The sequence below is a fragment of the Oryctolagus cuniculus genome, chromosome 1 (genome assembly GCF_051225735.1).
Source record: "Oryctolagus cuniculus isolate XC-2025 breed Fujian yellow rabbit chromosome 1, ASM5122573v1, whole genome shotgun sequence".
NCBI classification, from domain to species: Eukaryota; Metazoa; Chordata; class Mammalia; order Lagomorpha; family Leporidae; genus Oryctolagus; species Oryctolagus cuniculus.
Window position 1 is genome coordinate 197132281 of NC_142867.1, and position 16169 is coordinate 197148449.

Sequence of the window (16169 nt, forward strand, 5' to 3'; positions counted from 1 at the left end):
TAAAATACCTTTTAATTCAGTTTTCCTTTTTTTTAAAAGATTGATCTATTTATTTGAAAGTCAGAGTTACACACACACACACACACACACACAGGTCTTCTATCCGATGGCTCACTCCCCAGTTGGCCTCACCGGCTGGAGCTGCACTGATCCAGAGCCAGGAGCCAGGAGCTTCTTCCAGGTATCTCACGTAGGTGCAGGGGCCCAAGGACTTGGGCATCTTCTTCTGCCTAGGTAACAAGTGTTCAAGATCCCAGGCTTCGAATTCTGCTGTGTTCACTTACCTCAGCACTCCCCCCACCCCTTTTTTTAAAAGATTTACTTACTTATTTATTTGAGAGAGATTCTTCTTCCATCTGCTGGTTCAGTTCCCTAAAGGCCATAATGGCCTGAGCTGGACCAGACTGAAGCCAGGATCCAGGAGCTTAATCCAGGTCTCCCATGTGGTCAGGTGCTAAATATTTGAATCCTCACCTGCTGCAAAGCCTTTGGTGTGCAGTACAAGGTATCTTATTTATCAGATGCATTTAGGCATCTGATAAATTTGGAAAGCAGAGTCCAGTGGAACTTTAACTTAGGATCCATCTTCAAAACTGATCCTTACCGTAGAGAATTCCTGTGTCATCCTCTTTTCAGGAAACAGGTTTCAGCCACTAAGGCCGAAGCAGAAAAGGACGGAGTGAAGGTCCCCACAACCTTGGCGGAATATTGCATCAAAACTAAAGTGCCTTCCAATGACAACAGCTCAGATTTGCTTTATGACGACTTGTACGACGATGACATTGATGATGAAGATGAGGAGGAGGAAGATGCCGACTGTTATGATGATGATGATTCTGGAAATGAGGAATCGTGACGCGCTCCTTCAGTGCCCCTGTACTGCCCTGCCTTCTCAGGCCAAAGGGAGGGGAGCAAGTGGGGACCTAGCAGTGGCCCCTCAGCAAAAACCTATTCACAGGGGGTGGGAAAACAAACACAGCTCCTGCTGACTCCCCTTACGGATCTCAGTTTGCTCCTTTTTATGGACCTTTAATGGAGAGAAAATAACCCTCCACAGAATGTCTGAATTCTTGCATTCTTTACCCTTCCATCACTGTATTGATTCTTTTTTTCTTTTTCTTTTTTTTTTTTTTTTAATGACAGCAACCCAAACTCCCACCTCACATCGTCTCTGCAGAATGTTCACAGCAAAACACGTTTGGTCTGTTTTTAGATTCTTGAAGAATTAAATAGTCTTTCAAGATGTTTAATGTGTTTTAAGCTGGGAACCCATTTGGAGTTCATAAATGCTGCATATACTGGGTAGCAAAAGAAAATGGAAAAAAAAAACCCACAAAACAAACTTTACAAATTTGCCAAGGTTTAGCTGCATTTACATTAGTGTGTGCGCATTTGTTCAGCCCCATGGTGGTGAATTTTGTTTCTTTCCCTCCCTAAGGCTGGGATGCAGTGGTGTCAGGGCCTTGACGCTAAGTCTGAATCTCATGAAATGTGCTCCTTTAGCCTCCCTGAAACCATCCTAACATGGAGGCCTCAGCTACTCTGAGGAAAGGAACTAGATTTTGTTTTTTGAAATTGATTGGGATCTAAAGCCTGAAATAAATATTCATACTTTACATAGAACTGAGCACTTGGTTGCTATTTATTTTAAAGGCAGGGTTATTTTTTTTCCCACCAGGGGGTGGGGTGAGTGGGGAGGAGGTGGGGATTAGAGAGTGTGGATTTTTAGTGATGGAAACAATTAGAAAATCACTATGCCAATGTTGGTCGATGCTGCTGGGGAAAAAGTCAACACTACTGGTGCCCCCTGTTGGGAGAGGAGACCCCTGTCTTACATGTAACAAAGCCTTCCCTCCAGTACACTCTCATGGGGTTTGTTTTGTTTTTAAGTAGCCACTTTTAATTAATTACTCAGTATTAATCCTAGGTGCATGTGTTAAGATTTTGGTTTTCATTGAGCTGCTTATCCTGGTAGTGATAAATGTGGATGTGTGAGACATGAGTGACTGGTTCTCACTTTCTTCATTGGACGTGATCTGGACTTAATTTTTCTCCTTTCAATGTACTTTGGCTGTGAAATACAAGCAGAAACCATGCATGGAGCTTCCCCCAGGCTTTTCTGTCAGGGCCAAGGGAATCGACTGCAGGCATTTTCCAGGCCACATGAGGCCGAGACACCTTCCTGCTACACAGTTGCTTCAGCTTTGATTTCCCAGGTCTCAATCATACACTGCTTCAATCAAAATTGACATCCAACAGCCTTCACCAATCCAAGAACTTCAGAACTTGAAGGTGAATTTTGTTTGTTCTGGGGGTATGCCAGTTCATAAGAGGGCAGTACTGTTTGGGGAAGAATGCTGTACTACAAAATCAGATTTTTGGAAAGAACTATATAGCAAAGATTATAGTTTCACTTAAGATCCCTGTGCATTAGTGTCATCTTTTTATAAAGATCATAGCTCAGAAAGAACCAAAAGGCAGATTGGGGACAGGGGTAGGATGAATCCTAGAATGGTCAGGGTAGGCGATGCTTTACTTCCTTAGCTCCTCCTTCCTTTCTGATCTCAGGGTTTTCATTCGCTCTTCAATCTTTCCCAAACATAGCTATTTCCCAGAGCTCTCTCTGGCCTCTCAAGTTTGGTCTGTTTTAAATGGGAATGTGTGACGTGCTAAGGTCCTAATGGGACACTATTGAACCTGGATGATCTCTACTGAGTCAGGGTTGCTCCTTATATTCCTGAGTCTACTAATTCAAATCAGATTCAGGGAACAGAGCAACTGAGTGTGGCAATAGTCTCTTAGGTTGTCTGACTACAAACTCATCATAGAAGGATGTTCAGAACTAGCTTTTTAATCCCCACACAACTTCCAGATATCCTGCAAATATTCTGGAGCCAAAGCTTCTCACGATGCTCTTTGAATCACCTACTACGCCCTTCCCAAGTTTACAGCCAAGAGCTTGGTCTTAGTCTCTCGGGGCCCTAAAATAAAGCCTTTCATTTTTACCGCTAGAGCATCTCTCACCCAGGGCAGCTGGGCACCTTGGTGTTGTGGGAGGCGCTGTGCTGCGCAGTCCTGGCCCATCATGCCCTGTTGGCCTCTGTTGCACTTTGACTCAGGGAGCCAGAGAGCCAAGTGGCAGTTGTTCTGACGGCCCCTCAGGTGTTGAGGACAGGGTCAGCCTCTGATGAGAAGTACCATCAGTTCCAGAGACCCGGGCTATGTTGGACTTGCCACAGGTAGACATTTTGATGGTGTAGCTGGACTTAGAAAACCCGGACGCTGGTTCCAGAGTTCTGTCCATGAGAGTAATTAGGTGGGGGAGGGGAGGGAAGTAGAGGTCTCAGGCTGGAGCCGGAACCTTGGCGAGTACAGCTGTGCTGAATTTCCTGTGACATGAACTCGAAGTCCTGCATTTTTTGTTCTCATTGAGGCCTCACTGGATGCTCTTCATTTCCGTGTCTTCTGAGGCGGGTGGAGAAAGCATAACACAATATCATGATTCCGTTGCTGCTTCTCAAAAGTCTTCCCCCTCTTTTTCTTATCATTCCGGAGTTCTTTTCTACTAGACACATGTTTTTATAGTTCCTTCCTTTCCCTGGCAATTGCTTCTTTACTTGCTGGTTTCCTTATGTTTGGGGCACGCATAGCAAGACATTGGAAGGGGGAAATGTATAGTTCTGTGCTGAAAATTAACTCTCCACCCCTCCCATCCTGATAAACAAGGTTTACATTTACAACTACAATGATCCAGACGCAATTTTCAACTCTGAAACCAGCAGGACAACATTTGACTTTAATAGTTTTCTTAGCTGAAATTGTAGATGTTTTTTCTTCAGTTTAACTTATGAGAAAAGATTATCTGATGCATTTTGTGTTGACTTCCCCTTTAGTGGTTTATTTTGTCTTTTTCTGCCCATCTGTCTACTAATAAAATGTGAAATAAAATATACCTGTATTGCTACTTCCCCATGGGATGACCCTCTTCATTTTTTCCCTGTGTTAAAATTAAAAGGTGGTTTCAAGATTTTCACTGCTGCCCAGGACTTGGCTGAAAAATTACAGTAACCTCCCCCATTTCCTGCCTGAAAAATAGCCATCTCCAGTCCTTACCAGCTTTAGGGACAGTTCTGAAAGGCGTGGCCATTTGCTACAGTGGATTCTGAACCAAGAGCACAGTTGTCATCTCTACTGCCCATTACGGGTAGGCAGAAGGTCAGTGTGGGATAAAGTCCCTCCCCTCACTTCGCTGGTGAGCATCTGTGCCCTTTGTCCTGAGCAGGTCCTAACCTAAGCTGTGTTACCACAAACTAGTAGCAGTGAGTGGGCCCCAAGGCTGATTCTGACAGTGGTTTGAGAAACACTTAAAGCACTCATATTGTTTGCTGATTTTGCCTGAAGTGGTGATTCAGCAACACTTCTAAGGCCCTAGTCATGAGTCAGGACAGAGAGCATCTGTCTCCTGCTTGACAGAGCGCACTCTGGCTGGCCGGCCTGCCCAGAAGATTGGTTGGTTGGAACTTTCTCGAGCAGGTATTTATAGTATGCAGACTCAAGTTATCTGTTCGATCCAGCCCCTGACTGCCAATTGTACTTGGTTGATAAAGACAACTTCTTTTACTCCTGATGACAGGGCCCTACGGAAAAGCACGCTATCAATGTGAGGTCTGTTCTAGCGTTAGCTCTGAGGACACATTCAAGCCCTTGCAGCCTGTTGAGAGATCACAAACCACGTGCAGTCTGCCTTCGCCCTCAGTCAACACCACACAGAGACCATGCATGCTCTCAGAATTTTATTAGGTGGAGTTTGGGCAAGATAAAACCCCTGAAACGGTCACCCCTGGCTTAGGACAACTGGACTAGGAACCTTTGCTTGGAGACGTGCTTTCGTTGAGGTGAAAGCGTCTCTCTGATTTCTAAAGGGGAACTGCCTGGCTCGATGTCTTGGAGCCCCAGCTTAGACTGCTTTTAAGGTGGTCAACCAGAGAGAGGCGAGCGTCTGGGGACCAGACCCGGCCCGATGCAGCAGCCCCTGCTCGAGATGAAGACTGACAGGTTGCCCAGGTTTTTGTTGGACAGGTTCAGCAGAAGGGGACGCAGACCAATGACAAAAAGGACCAGTTTCTCGAAGACAGGGCTATGAAGGATGACAGGGGGAGACAGCGGCTTATAAGGGAGCGAGATCAGTCGTGATTCCTCGGTGGTACCTGACCTGGAAACCCAAACTGCAGTGAACCAGACCTTCCTGGCTACCCTAGCACCCCACTGGGCAGGGGAGCTACGTGGAAGGCCAAAATTAGGCAGGACGGGTGCTTGAAGGAGAGAGCAAAATGGGCTGTGCAGCTGCATGGCTCTCCCAGGTTCTATCACATTTACAAATACATACATAAATACATTACATACAATAGTCTGGGCAGCAGGCTCCCCAGAGGCCCGGCTGACAGGTACACGTCTCAGGAGTTCTAGGACAGGGCACTGGGCTCCCAGAGGAGTGCTCCGTGTAGGGAAGTCCTACCCAGCCCACCCATCTTCAGGTTCAGTTTGTCCAGTATGGAGAGTTGCCGTAGGTGGGTTTGGAGGCTTGAGACTTGGGCTGCAGGGAGCTGGGCTGGCTGCGCTGACCCGAGCCACTCTGGGGAGGGAGGGAGAGGAGAGAAGGCTGTCAAGGCTGGAACAGAATCCACGACCCAGGGCGGGGTGGCTGCCTCCATCAGGGCTCACCTGGGCGTCCTGCGGAAGGTGGTGGTGCAGCAGCTGGGAGTGAGGCTGCTGGTGGGGCGGCAAGATGTGCAGGAAAGGCGGGGGCGCATAGCCAGGGGCTGCCCCAGGGGCCAGGGGCCCGGTGGAGCCTAAGGCTGAGGGCAGGTTGAAAGGTGGAGGGGTCCCTGCATGAAATCCCTGCTTGTCAAACGTCTGTAGTGCAAAGGAGACAACGGTGACAGTCAGGGTGGGCTGTGCCTCCCACCGGCTACTTCCCCACCTTCGTCCTCCCTCACCTGAGTCTTGTTGTACACCGAAGCGGACATATCGGGGAGGCCAGTGGTGCTTGAAGACACTGAGACCCCTAGGAGGAAAAGCAGCGGTTTCCCACCGCACTGCATGCCGGCTCCAGGCTCCCCCACCTCCAGGGGAAGTCTTGGGGTAGCTCTGCCTGTGAGGGCATCAGGTCTTGGAAATGAGGGGCAAACGCTACCTTTGCCAGACCCAGAACCTGCAGACTTGCTGGGAGCCTGCGGTGATCCACCATAGCCAGCCTTAGTGTAGTCTCCCGCCGCTGTCCCCTGGGCCAGGTCGTCGTAACCTAGTGTTACAGAACACCAGGCATGTTGTGAGCCCAGCCAGCGTGTCCCCCAAGCCCTGTGACTCTCCCTGCCAAGAGTTCCCTTCACCTGTGCCATAGCTGTGCTGGCCATAACCACCAGCTTGCTGGAAGGGGGTGCTGGGGGTGCTGAGGTTCACACCATGCTGCTTGGCCGACGCTGGAGGGACCTGGCGGAGCAAGCAGGGGACGCGTCAGTGTAGGAACGAGATGAGGACCCCTCTGCCTCAGCACGTGGCATCAGGTGACAAGCATATCCAGGGGGACCCATGTCTGCATTTGTTTAACACATGCCAGACCTTAAAACAGAAGGGGAATTAGCCGCTCCTGGACCAAATGGTTCCTGAGGGCTCTTCCCAACTCAGCCCACGCCACCCCACTAATGCGCCTCGTGACTGGAATAGAGGTCCCAAGTTTCGGACTTCATCGCGCACCCGGCTAATACTCACAAACATGGTGGGCCCATACTGGAAGGCACTGGGCACGCCCGTGTAGTAGGGGAGGCCAGTATAGCTGTAGCCAGGCGGCAGCGCAGGATTCAGAAAAGGCTGCTGCGCTGTGTGGTGGGTCTGGGACTGGCCCTGCTGGGGCTGAGCTAGCGTGGTGGGGGGCGCAGGGGATGCAGAGTCACCTCGGCCAAACTTTGTGACATCACCTAGGAGAAAGGAGCACCGACTCGGTCCGCTGCCCCTTATCCCGCCGGGGTGCGAGCAGGACTGATAGCTGCCGCCAGAACAGGGCTAGCTGCGGCTCACGTGTGGCAGCTGCGAGCGCTCTCAGCCCTTCACAGCTGATTTCCAGACTGCAGGGGTCAGACACAGACCAGGCCCCCCACTTCCCGCAGCTCAGCCATGGAGCCGACTAACCTGAATATGGATTATTAGCTAAACTCCCGTCTCGGCTGGCGAGGGCTGTGGGGGCAGCAAAGGGAATTCCGTAGTAATCCTAGGAAAGACCAGGGAGGCTCAGTCAGCGAATGACCTTGCCACACGCCCAGCCGGGCTGCACAGAGAGTGCCAAGTCACGGGTGCCCACTGGCGTGTGCGCAGAGCTGGCGGAGGCCCAATCGCACGAGTGCACTTCGTACCGCTGCTGAGTGCTGCAGGCTGAACCAATTTCACCGGCTCCTCATGTGTAAGACTCAAAAGAGCAGCTAACAGCAAATTCAGCAGGGAGGTGCTTAAAGGGTATAGAAGGAGGCACAGGCAGGGCTCCAAGCGAGGGCCCACGCTGGCACTGCAGAGGGGATGTGGGACAATGGCAGATACAGCAGAGTGGAGATCAAGAAGGAGCCCTGCCACGACCCATGCTCTTTCCTCAGGGGTCGAGAGGAAGCTCTTGGGCTGTCCTGGACCTGTGGCCAACAGTGGCCCATCAGTCACACAGGCTTCCCGGCAGCGAACGACGCTCCCACTCGCCTTTGCCACACTCAGCACCCTCAGCCTCCAACCCTTAGTGGGAGGCAGGACTGTGGAGGAAGCCCAGAAGGGGGCGCCCTTCCACAGAAAATAGGAACATTCTGAAGACCATCACCAGGCCCAAGGGTAGCAGAGATTTAAAAAACCGACAAGGGAAAGGGGAGCATTATCTCGAAAGGCGGACTTGGCCAGATTTGCTTTAAAGGACCACGTGACAAAAGGAAAAGGGGTCCTGTGAGTAAAGGCGGCATGAATGTGGGGCTGGCATCCCACCACGCAGCTCCCAGGGTCAACACCCGGCCACCTCCTGTACAGCAGGGCCGAGGGCCTGGAGCGCCCTGAGGCCTCTACGGGAAATGCCAGCAGCCCCCACCCCGAAGACCACCGGGATGCACGGAGGCAGAAGAGTGAGGAAGCGCAGGTAGCATGTCACTGGGTGGGAACTCCTCCCTGGCAAACAGCAGCTGTCTAGGACTAAGTCCCACCAGTCAGCAGGCCTGCTTCCCACGCCTCTGTTCCACAGTCCTGATGCTGTGGCTGGCCCGGGACCACATGTGGGTAGGAAGAATCTGAACCCCAACATCACAGTGAGGCTACAACCACCAGGAAGACTCAAAAGACTCCTTAACGACTGCCCGCTCCAGCCACTCACTCAGCTGGGGCAGAAGAGCGACCCCAGGCCACCTCACCCCAACATCCTCTGGGAGGGAGGCGTGAAAAAATTCCAGGGCCAAGTAAGCAGCCTCCCCTCCTTGTGTCACGTGGCTTTTCCATCAGTAGGAGAGGGAGGATGGACCTACATTCAGAACGGGGCATGGCCAAGGCCAGGTTTGCCCTTGGCAAAACCTCCCACTAGCAACTAGCTTCTCAAAGGTGGAGCACAGTGGGGCTGGGCGAGGATCCGAGCCAGGCAGGGCAGCAGCCAGGGCCAGCGTGCGTCTGAATCCCCACTGACCCCGCCACGCAGCTCCACTCACCACTGGCAGCCGGGACTGCAGCATCTGGAGCTCATCGTAGCCATAGATCTGCGCGAGGACCAGAAAGGGCACGTCAGGAACCCAGGCCCATTTGGGTACCCAAATAAGGGGCAGGGGAATGGGACGCCCCCGCCCAGGATCGGGACTAGGATGAGCTGCCGTGGGAAAACCTTGTTTGGAGGTTAGATGGAGGACCAGGCAGAGCTGACTGAAGGCAAGGTGGACATCCCCTGCCCACCTCACACCTCCCTCCCAGGAGCCTGGCGAGCTGGGACCAGGGCAGCGTGTGGGCTCACCGGGTAGGCAGGAAGCAGTCCTCCAGGGCCCACGAGGTACTGGCTGTGCAGCAGGGGCGGCACCCCCTGGGGTAAGTTTGGGGGTGGCTTGCCTGCAGGGAGACCAAAGAGTAAAGCGGCGGACACAGGGCGAGCTGCTCTGGGAGGAGGCACAGGTTACTGAGCTCCCGCCTCTGGACAGGCGCAGGCAGCGGTGGGAGATGCCTGGGGCGGGCGGGGCGCGGCCCCAGCAGACACAAAGCGTGTGCCTGCGTTTTCAGGATGTTTCAGCCACAGAGGGCTCCGTGCCCAGGGAAGCACCCTCCTTCACAACGCCTGATGGCCACACTGGACTGAGCGCAAGCACGAGGGGGAGAATCTGACCCCACGACAGGAGCAGGGGGCCGTGCAAGCCAGCAGGGGTCACCAATGTGAAGGCGGGCTTCGGTCTGCTCGGCCACACAGGCGGCCTGGCTCTGGCTGAGGATCACTCGAGGGGGCCAGAAAGAGCCTCTAAATCACTGTGTCAGCTCTGCTCCAGGGTTTGAACAAGGACAACAAAGTGTGGGGAGCCAGAAGCATGAAGGCTGCTCCCATTCCTGCCCAAGAGGAGCCCGCCCGGAAGACAGAGCCACTGTCCCGCAAGGGCTGTGAAGGGTCCAGCCCGAGGTTGCCGGAACAGCAAGCCGGGCAATGGAGGGCCTGAACGCTGGCCACCATGCTTCTGCGGCCAGCCCCAGGGACCACTCCCTGCAAGCCAAGCGCTCAGAGTGCGGTGCAAGGGCACAGGAAAGGACCCCGCGGCACGTACCTGAGGTCACCAAGGGCGCGGCCCTGGCGCTGCTGGGCGTGCTCACAGTGCTCCCGCCCAGGCAGAGGCCGCTGGCTGCGTTCATGCTGCTGGGCAGGCTGACTCCTGAGGTGGTGGTGCTCGAGGCGGAGGTGGCTGCCGTTGAGAAGGTGGCTGGGGCCTGGAGGGAAGCAGCACTCTCCACACCAGCATGCTGGAAAACAAACAAAAACAAGCATGCTGGGGACAGGGGGAGGGGCTGGAAGAGCCTGGCCAAGCTTTTGGCAGGTGCCATTTCAACTAGGTGGTGAGTGAGGTGTGGCTCCCTGAAATGTCGCTAGCTTTGGCCGTCAGGACAGGATTCAGACGCTGAATGTGCAGATTAAAACTGAGCTCTGGGGCGCCAGCACTGTGGATGCAGGTTTGGATCCCGGCTGCTCCACTTCTGATCCAGCTCTCTGCTGTGTGCTGGGAAAGCAGAAGATGGCCCAAGTCCTTGGGGCCCTGCACCCACGTGGGAGACACGGAAATGGCTCCCTGGCGTTGGATCAGCTCAGCTCTGACCATTGCGGTCATTTGGGAACTGAACTGGTGGATGGAAGACCTCTTTCTCTCTAACTCTTTCAAGTAATACAGGACAAGAATCTATCTCATGGAAAAGCACACAGTCTCCTAAGAGTTGAGCACAGGGCCACAGCCAGCCCAGCCCAAGTCAGACACTTTTGGGAATTTCTTTCAATTGAGCTTCATTAGCTACCCAGCCTGGAAGACATACGAGGGCAAGAGGCCTTGCTCCAACACCTGCTAACACCTTACGGGCCACCAATGCCCCACAAGGGCCTAGCTGGAAGGCCTGGCTCAAACTAGGCCTCCCCTCCAAGAGCACCTGGGACAAAGGGAAGAACCCAGCATCACGCTCTGCAAGACCCTAGGTCCCAGGAATGCAGGCCGGCAGCACCATCTGGACTTCCAGCATTGAGGGAGAAGCTGCAGGAGGGACACATTTGGGTCAAAGGAAGACCCGAGCAAGTAGCAGACGGCTCTGTAAGACCAAGACCAATCTCCAAACCAGCAGGTGTAAAATCACAGAAGCAGAAACTCCTAAAGGAGAGGTCAAAACCAGGAAGGCCTCAGGAAAAAGGAAAGGGGTCCAGCGCTCCAACTCCGGCCATCCTACCTCACAGCCATCCCTGCCCATGTAAGCACTGCTGTTAGGGCTCTACCATCCAAAACAGGCTCATCAGGGCAAAGACAGCTAAGAGCATGGTTCCCTAAAACTACCAGGGACTCAGTCTTCAACACAGAAAATGGGAGGGGTGTGTGTGCGTACACACACGCATGCACACGCACACACACACCCAGCCTGGGCCTAGGCCACCTACGTCTTGGCAGGAGCCAGATTTCTCACCCAAGACCGCCTGCCACTAACCCTCAAGAGCTCTGAGCAAGGCTCTGAATGCTGCTGGTCATAGCCACTCTGAGCCAGAGAAGGGCGCCCCATGTCTATCCAAGAGATGCCTGCCGGAGGCCTGGCGGCTGACTTGCGGAGAGGAACTCGGGGAGCTGGAGCTCCCACTGGGACAGACTATGAAGGACAGGCATATATCTGCCCCAAACAAGCAAATCCTAGAACAAATCGAAAACAACACTGGTACCTCCAGGACAAAAGGCTTCCTAACGTGTGTGTGTGTGTGTGTGTGTGTGTGTGTAAGTGTCCGGTGCCTTGGGTAAGACGCCATGTGGGACACCTGCCTCCCAAACTGTAGCACCTAGATTCAAGTCTTTTGATTCCAATCCAGCTTCCTGCTACTGTGCACCTGGGGAAGCAGCAGATGACCCAAGTATTTATGTCCCTGCCACCCACACAGGAGCCCCAGATGAGCTCTAGGCTCCTGGCTTCAGCCTGGCCCATACGCCTTCCACACATTTGGGAAATGAATGACTAGATGGAAGTCTCTCTGTGTCCATCTTTTTCTCTATGCCTTTCAAACTAGCCTCCAACATAGCTGTCCACGTGAAACACACGCAACACTGTCTGCACCATCAACAGTGAGAAGACGCGCCCGATGGAGGACTGCTGAAATAGCAGGCTCCGGCCTGAAGGGCAGAGTCAGATCCTCCATCCACAGATTCACTCCCAGTGGCCGCGACAGCTGGAGGCTGAGCAAGGCCAAGACAGAGCCTGTGACTCTCCTGGTCTCCCACGTGGGTGCAGGGCCATCTTCCGCTGCCTTCCCAGGTGCATCAGCAAGAGGCTGGATGCGGAGTGGAGCAGCTGGGACTTGAATGGGCACTTGATCTGGGATGCTGGTGCGGCAAGTGGCAGAAGGCTGGCCTTTGATTTTCTTTTTTATGGACAGATTTTTAAAAAGGCTCAGAGAATTAAGAAAATAGAGTACAGGGGAAGAACTCAGCAGATGAGAGAAACTTTCCAATATTCATCATGTTAGAATATTTAATACCGTGCAGGTACTGCCAGGTGACAAGGCTGCCACAATGACAAAGTACGGGACCCAGTGGACCATCCTGGATGTGGCAGTGTGGGTCATGTGACACGGAGTTCTCTGCTGAGTCACGGAGCGCAGCACGAGGGACGTGCGGGAAGCCACCCGGGGCTCAGGCGAGCCGCATGGGCAGAGGCACAGGTCGCTGCTCACCTTTCAAGATGGCGGTGCATGTGTTTTATGACTTAGAGGAGTGTGTGTGAGATTTCCCTCCAGATCCCGAGTGAGGGACGGGCTGTTCTTGGCCCCTCACTCCACAGGAGCCGGTCCCTCTGTAGAGGAACAAAGTTGGCCAGGCGCCTGCCACTCGGCTCTTCGGCGGGTCAGCGCGCCCAGCGCTGCCTCTGCTGCTGAGGCGCCGTCTGTGAGGTCTCCACAGAGACGGCCGCTTCCTCGGGCGCAGTTCGCTCTGACCTGGTCTTTGGTGGGGCCCAAGCCGGAATCAGCAAGGAACCCACTCTTCCCCGTAAGTTTTCAAATGCCACAACGTGACAGAGACTCCCCCAGCGGGAGAGAACCGAGCGTGCAGCCAGTCCTCAGGAGGAAGCGCTCCAGCTCCCCCGCCCACGACACGGCAGGGCTGGGGCACAGCTCCGCCAAGGAGCCCCCGATGCAAGCAGAAGCGTGTCCTGCACAGCACCCCACACTCAGCAACTCAACCACCTGACTACGTCACGGGATGTCCCCCGGAACACAGGAGGCCGGCCCGGATACTGAACACCACAGCCCCCACTGCAGCAAGGCGGGGGCCAGGGGGAGGGGCTGAAAACTTACTGTGTGGGACGCGCTCGCGGGGAGGGCGGCGTGCGAGGACAGGCTGCTCTGATGAGTAGAGAGGGAACTAGAAGACAAAACAGAGCACGGCCTGTCACTCACGCGTGCGCAGGGCCGGCTGCAAGCTTGTCCCTAGCCCTAGGGAGGTCCCAGGTTCCAATCGTTCCCACTGCGGTCCTGATGGTCTGAGACGCCCCGGAGGGTGAGGGTCACTCTCCAGGAGATCGGGCACAGCGCGGCCTGGAAGAGCACCAGAGCCAGCGTCAGTCCTAACACCGCGTGTTTCTTCAGACTGCAACGAGCACGCACTGGGCTGCACTAAGAACTCTGCTGTGTCTGGAGACACCACTCAATCTGTGGGTAGGGAAGCAAGTCCTATGTTCTACGTTGAACCCAGCAGGTCAGAGTCAGTGCCGGATTCCCCAAAAGACCAGAGTTCAAAGGCTTTGTACCCCAGAGTGAAGAGGCAGGGAGAGGAACGCAGCACCCTGCCCCACTGCTTTCCCTAGTAACTTCCCTAGGCCAGGGCAAGTGCAAAGTGGACTCCTCTTCAGAAATTCAACTGCACGGGCACTCCCCGTTGCAGTGACACAGACCTAGAGCTGGAAGGAGAGCCGGGGCTCTGGGTGCCCGCCTGAGGTCTAGGAAGAGTGACAGGGAGCTTCTGTGCCTACCTTCTTCCCAGGGGGCCCAGCAATTGCATTCTGGCAAGGGCCTTCCGAGCAGGGAAGTCTGACATCTGGAGTTGAGACCGAGCTTGCGCAAAATGAGCCATGGGGTGCATGGGAAAGCCCAGGACATAGGGCCACGTGCAGCAGCACGTTCTGCTCGTGGGAACGAGCTGCTCTAGGGGCCCCAGGACTTGGCCCCGGGTACTGCTCATGCTGGGGGCACATCTTCCCCGTACCTGCTAAGCTGAGAGAGAGGGCTGCCGGGCAGGTCACCAGGCTGGGACAAGGAGGGCAGAGTGGCAGTGTGCTGGGAGTTGGAGGGTACAGTAGTGCTGGGCAGGGGGCCCACAGCTGGTAGGGCGGAGGGAGCGTCGGTCGTCTTTGGAGCCGGAACGGATGAAGCAGCTGTAAGAAACAGATCTGGTTAGCACCAGAACCGATCCTGAGTATCCGAGATACGTTCAGTGCCTTGTCAGGCTCAGTTACAGTCCCAGGGAATGCCCACAGCATGTCACCACACTGCCCTTCCTCTGCTGGATGTGCAAGTCTCAACCAAGGGCTATGACACATTCATAATCACATACTTGCTTGTCCCACCTCACACATCTTGGCCTTTGGCAGTCCCCCGAAAGGAAGAGGTTAGATTAAGATGAGGCAAACTCTCCTTCAAAGCCTCAGCAAGTGGGAAGTGGACAGGAGGGTGCACCTAGTGCAAGGCCTGCTGACACTGCCAAAGCTGACAGCAAATTCAGGGCAGGTGGGGGCAATGAACCTGCAGTGCACAGAGACACCAACAGCCCCAACCTGCCACATACTCGCTGGCTAAGACTTGCTTTCAAAAGCCTGGCAAGGATGGCTTTGTCACGTGCTGGCAAAGGTCGAGCTCTGACACCATCCACTGCAGCTCCGGGAAAGACTCAGTTTAGTGTTCTCCACACATACATCTCAGATATGTGCTTGGATTGATACATCATTGTCTTTGCCGAGGAGCAACCTCACTCTGCCGCAGGAAGCCTACAGCTCACAGGAAAGTGCCCTAATCCAAGAACAAAGCACACACAGGCAGCGGCAACAGGCTTGCCACACAGCCACGTCACTTCCTACCGGGCCTGCTTTCCATGCAGTCTACTCCAGAGGTGGAACCTGTTCTCACGGAAACCAGACTAGGAAATCCAAGACGGACCCTGCCCAAAACTAAGACACCCCCACCCTCCCTCAATGCACTCCCTGGGCCATGGGAGTGGCCTAGCAGGTCTACCACAGGCCTCCCTCACTGCAGGACGGGGGATGGGAGGAGAAGAGCAAGTGGGGAGTAAAAATCTCTTAAGCGAACACTGTTTTCCAAATATTTCCTGCCTCATTTGGTACCTGAGCCATGTAGGACACCCATACACACTCTTCACCCCAGGCCTGAACAGAAACAACTTCCTACTACGAGAAGTTCCCATCATCCAACAAGCTCAGAGCTGCCAACGTATCTCCACGCGACAATGGCAAGTCAGCCACGACATCAATGCCAAAACAAGATCCTGGCGCTCCAAACTCGTCACTTTCACTCCAGCCAAGGTTCCCTCCTGGTCTGCCAAAGCCTCATATCCATGCTCCCAAAATGTTAATTAAACCAGTCTCTCTGGATTCCATTCCAAATGGTGGATATGCATTTGCTTTATTGAATCATGATAGGAAAGCACTACTATCACAGACAAGCCATTTGAGCAGCAAACAGGAGATGGAAGGAAGATCTTTCTGTGCTCCCTCTTATCTCTGTTGTTCTGCTTTCAAACTGATAATAAAACCAATCTTAACCCTGTCCCAGAAACACTGGTTTATATTAACCAGTGAAGCTAGCTCCTCTACTAATGACAGGCAAAAGCAGTTAGCAGAGAAAACATAAATGGGCTCATCTGGCAGGATTGGTTATTGGACAGCTGGTGTGTTTGCCACCACCTCAGCCACGCTCTTTCTCTGTTGTGGCTGTCCCAGCCAAGACAGGAACAGCAGCTGCTGTACTTACTGTCCAGTGTCTGCTGACTGCGGTCACCGCCATGTCCATTCTACAAGGAAGAGAGGATAAAGTAAGTGAACCTACAGAATTACAGTTCTCTAAATGACATTCAAAGAACCTCTAACCACCACATAAAATACATAAATTACTCAAGGAACAACAATGTTTTACCTTATTAATAAAGAAAGAGGCAATTCAAAAAATTATTTATTTATTTGCTATTTATTTATTATTTGCAAGGAGCTGACATTCTTATAAACCAGATTCAGTAACTGGAGAAGTAACAAAAACACAGGCAGCAATGAAGTGAACTTAAAGCAATTACAAGTGGCCAGCTCTGTGGTGCAGAAGATATGGCCACTGCCTACAGCGCCTGCATCCCATATGGACGCCAGTTCGAGTCCTGGCTGCTCCACTTCCAATCCAGCTCTCTGCT

The 16169-nt window shown here is 53.4% G+C and overlaps 2 protein-coding genes and 1 non-coding gene across 24 annotated transcripts in view; 1 reads left to right on the plus strand and 2 right to left on the minus strand.

Moving 5' to 3' along the window:
- Positions 1-1623, plus strand: part of UBE2R2 (ubiquitin conjugating enzyme E2 R2) — a 78460-nt gene extending 76837 nt beyond the window's left edge. Inside the window, exon 5 of the mRNA XM_008275000.5 lies at positions 637-1623. Within this exon, the coding sequence (XP_008273222.1) occupies positions 637-856 (220 nt within the window). The 3' untranslated portion in view covers positions 857-1623. The remainder of the gene's footprint in view (positions 1-636) is intronic.
- Positions 1624-4778: 3155 nt separating this feature from the next.
- UBAP2 (ubiquitin associated protein 2) overlaps positions 4779-16169 on the minus strand; it is a 112891-nt gene continuing 101500 nt past the window's right edge. For all 22 annotated transcript variants that reach the window (XM_089299843.1, XM_089299839.1, XM_070053388.2 and 19 more), the window contains 13 exons: positions 15743-15782; positions 13965-14133; positions 13058-13124; positions 9801-9993; positions 9011-9102; positions 8715-8762; positions 7186-7264; positions 6769-6974; positions 6390-6489; positions 6194-6301; positions 5997-6064; positions 5722-5913; positions 4779-5632 (listed from right to left, as the gene is read on the minus strand). In XM_089299843.1, coding sequence (XP_089155969.1) covers positions 5537-5632; positions 5722-5913; positions 5997-6064; positions 6194-6301; positions 6390-6489; positions 6769-6974; positions 7186-7264; positions 8715-8762; positions 9011-9102; positions 9801-9993; positions 13058-13124; positions 13965-14133; positions 15743-15782 — 1458 coding nt within the window. In that variant the 3' untranslated portion in view covers positions 4779-5536. The remainder of the gene's footprint in view (positions 5633-5721; positions 5914-5996; positions 6065-6193; positions 6302-6389; positions 6490-6768; positions 6975-7185; positions 7265-8714; positions 8763-9010; positions 9103-9800; positions 9994-13057; positions 13125-13964; positions 14134-15742; positions 15783-16169) is intronic.
- Positions 14635-14714, minus strand: LOC127485313 (small nucleolar RNA SNORD121A). The gene has a single exon (XR_007912417.1). It is a non-coding gene; the product is annotated as a small nucleolar RNA SNORD121A (small nucleolar RNA).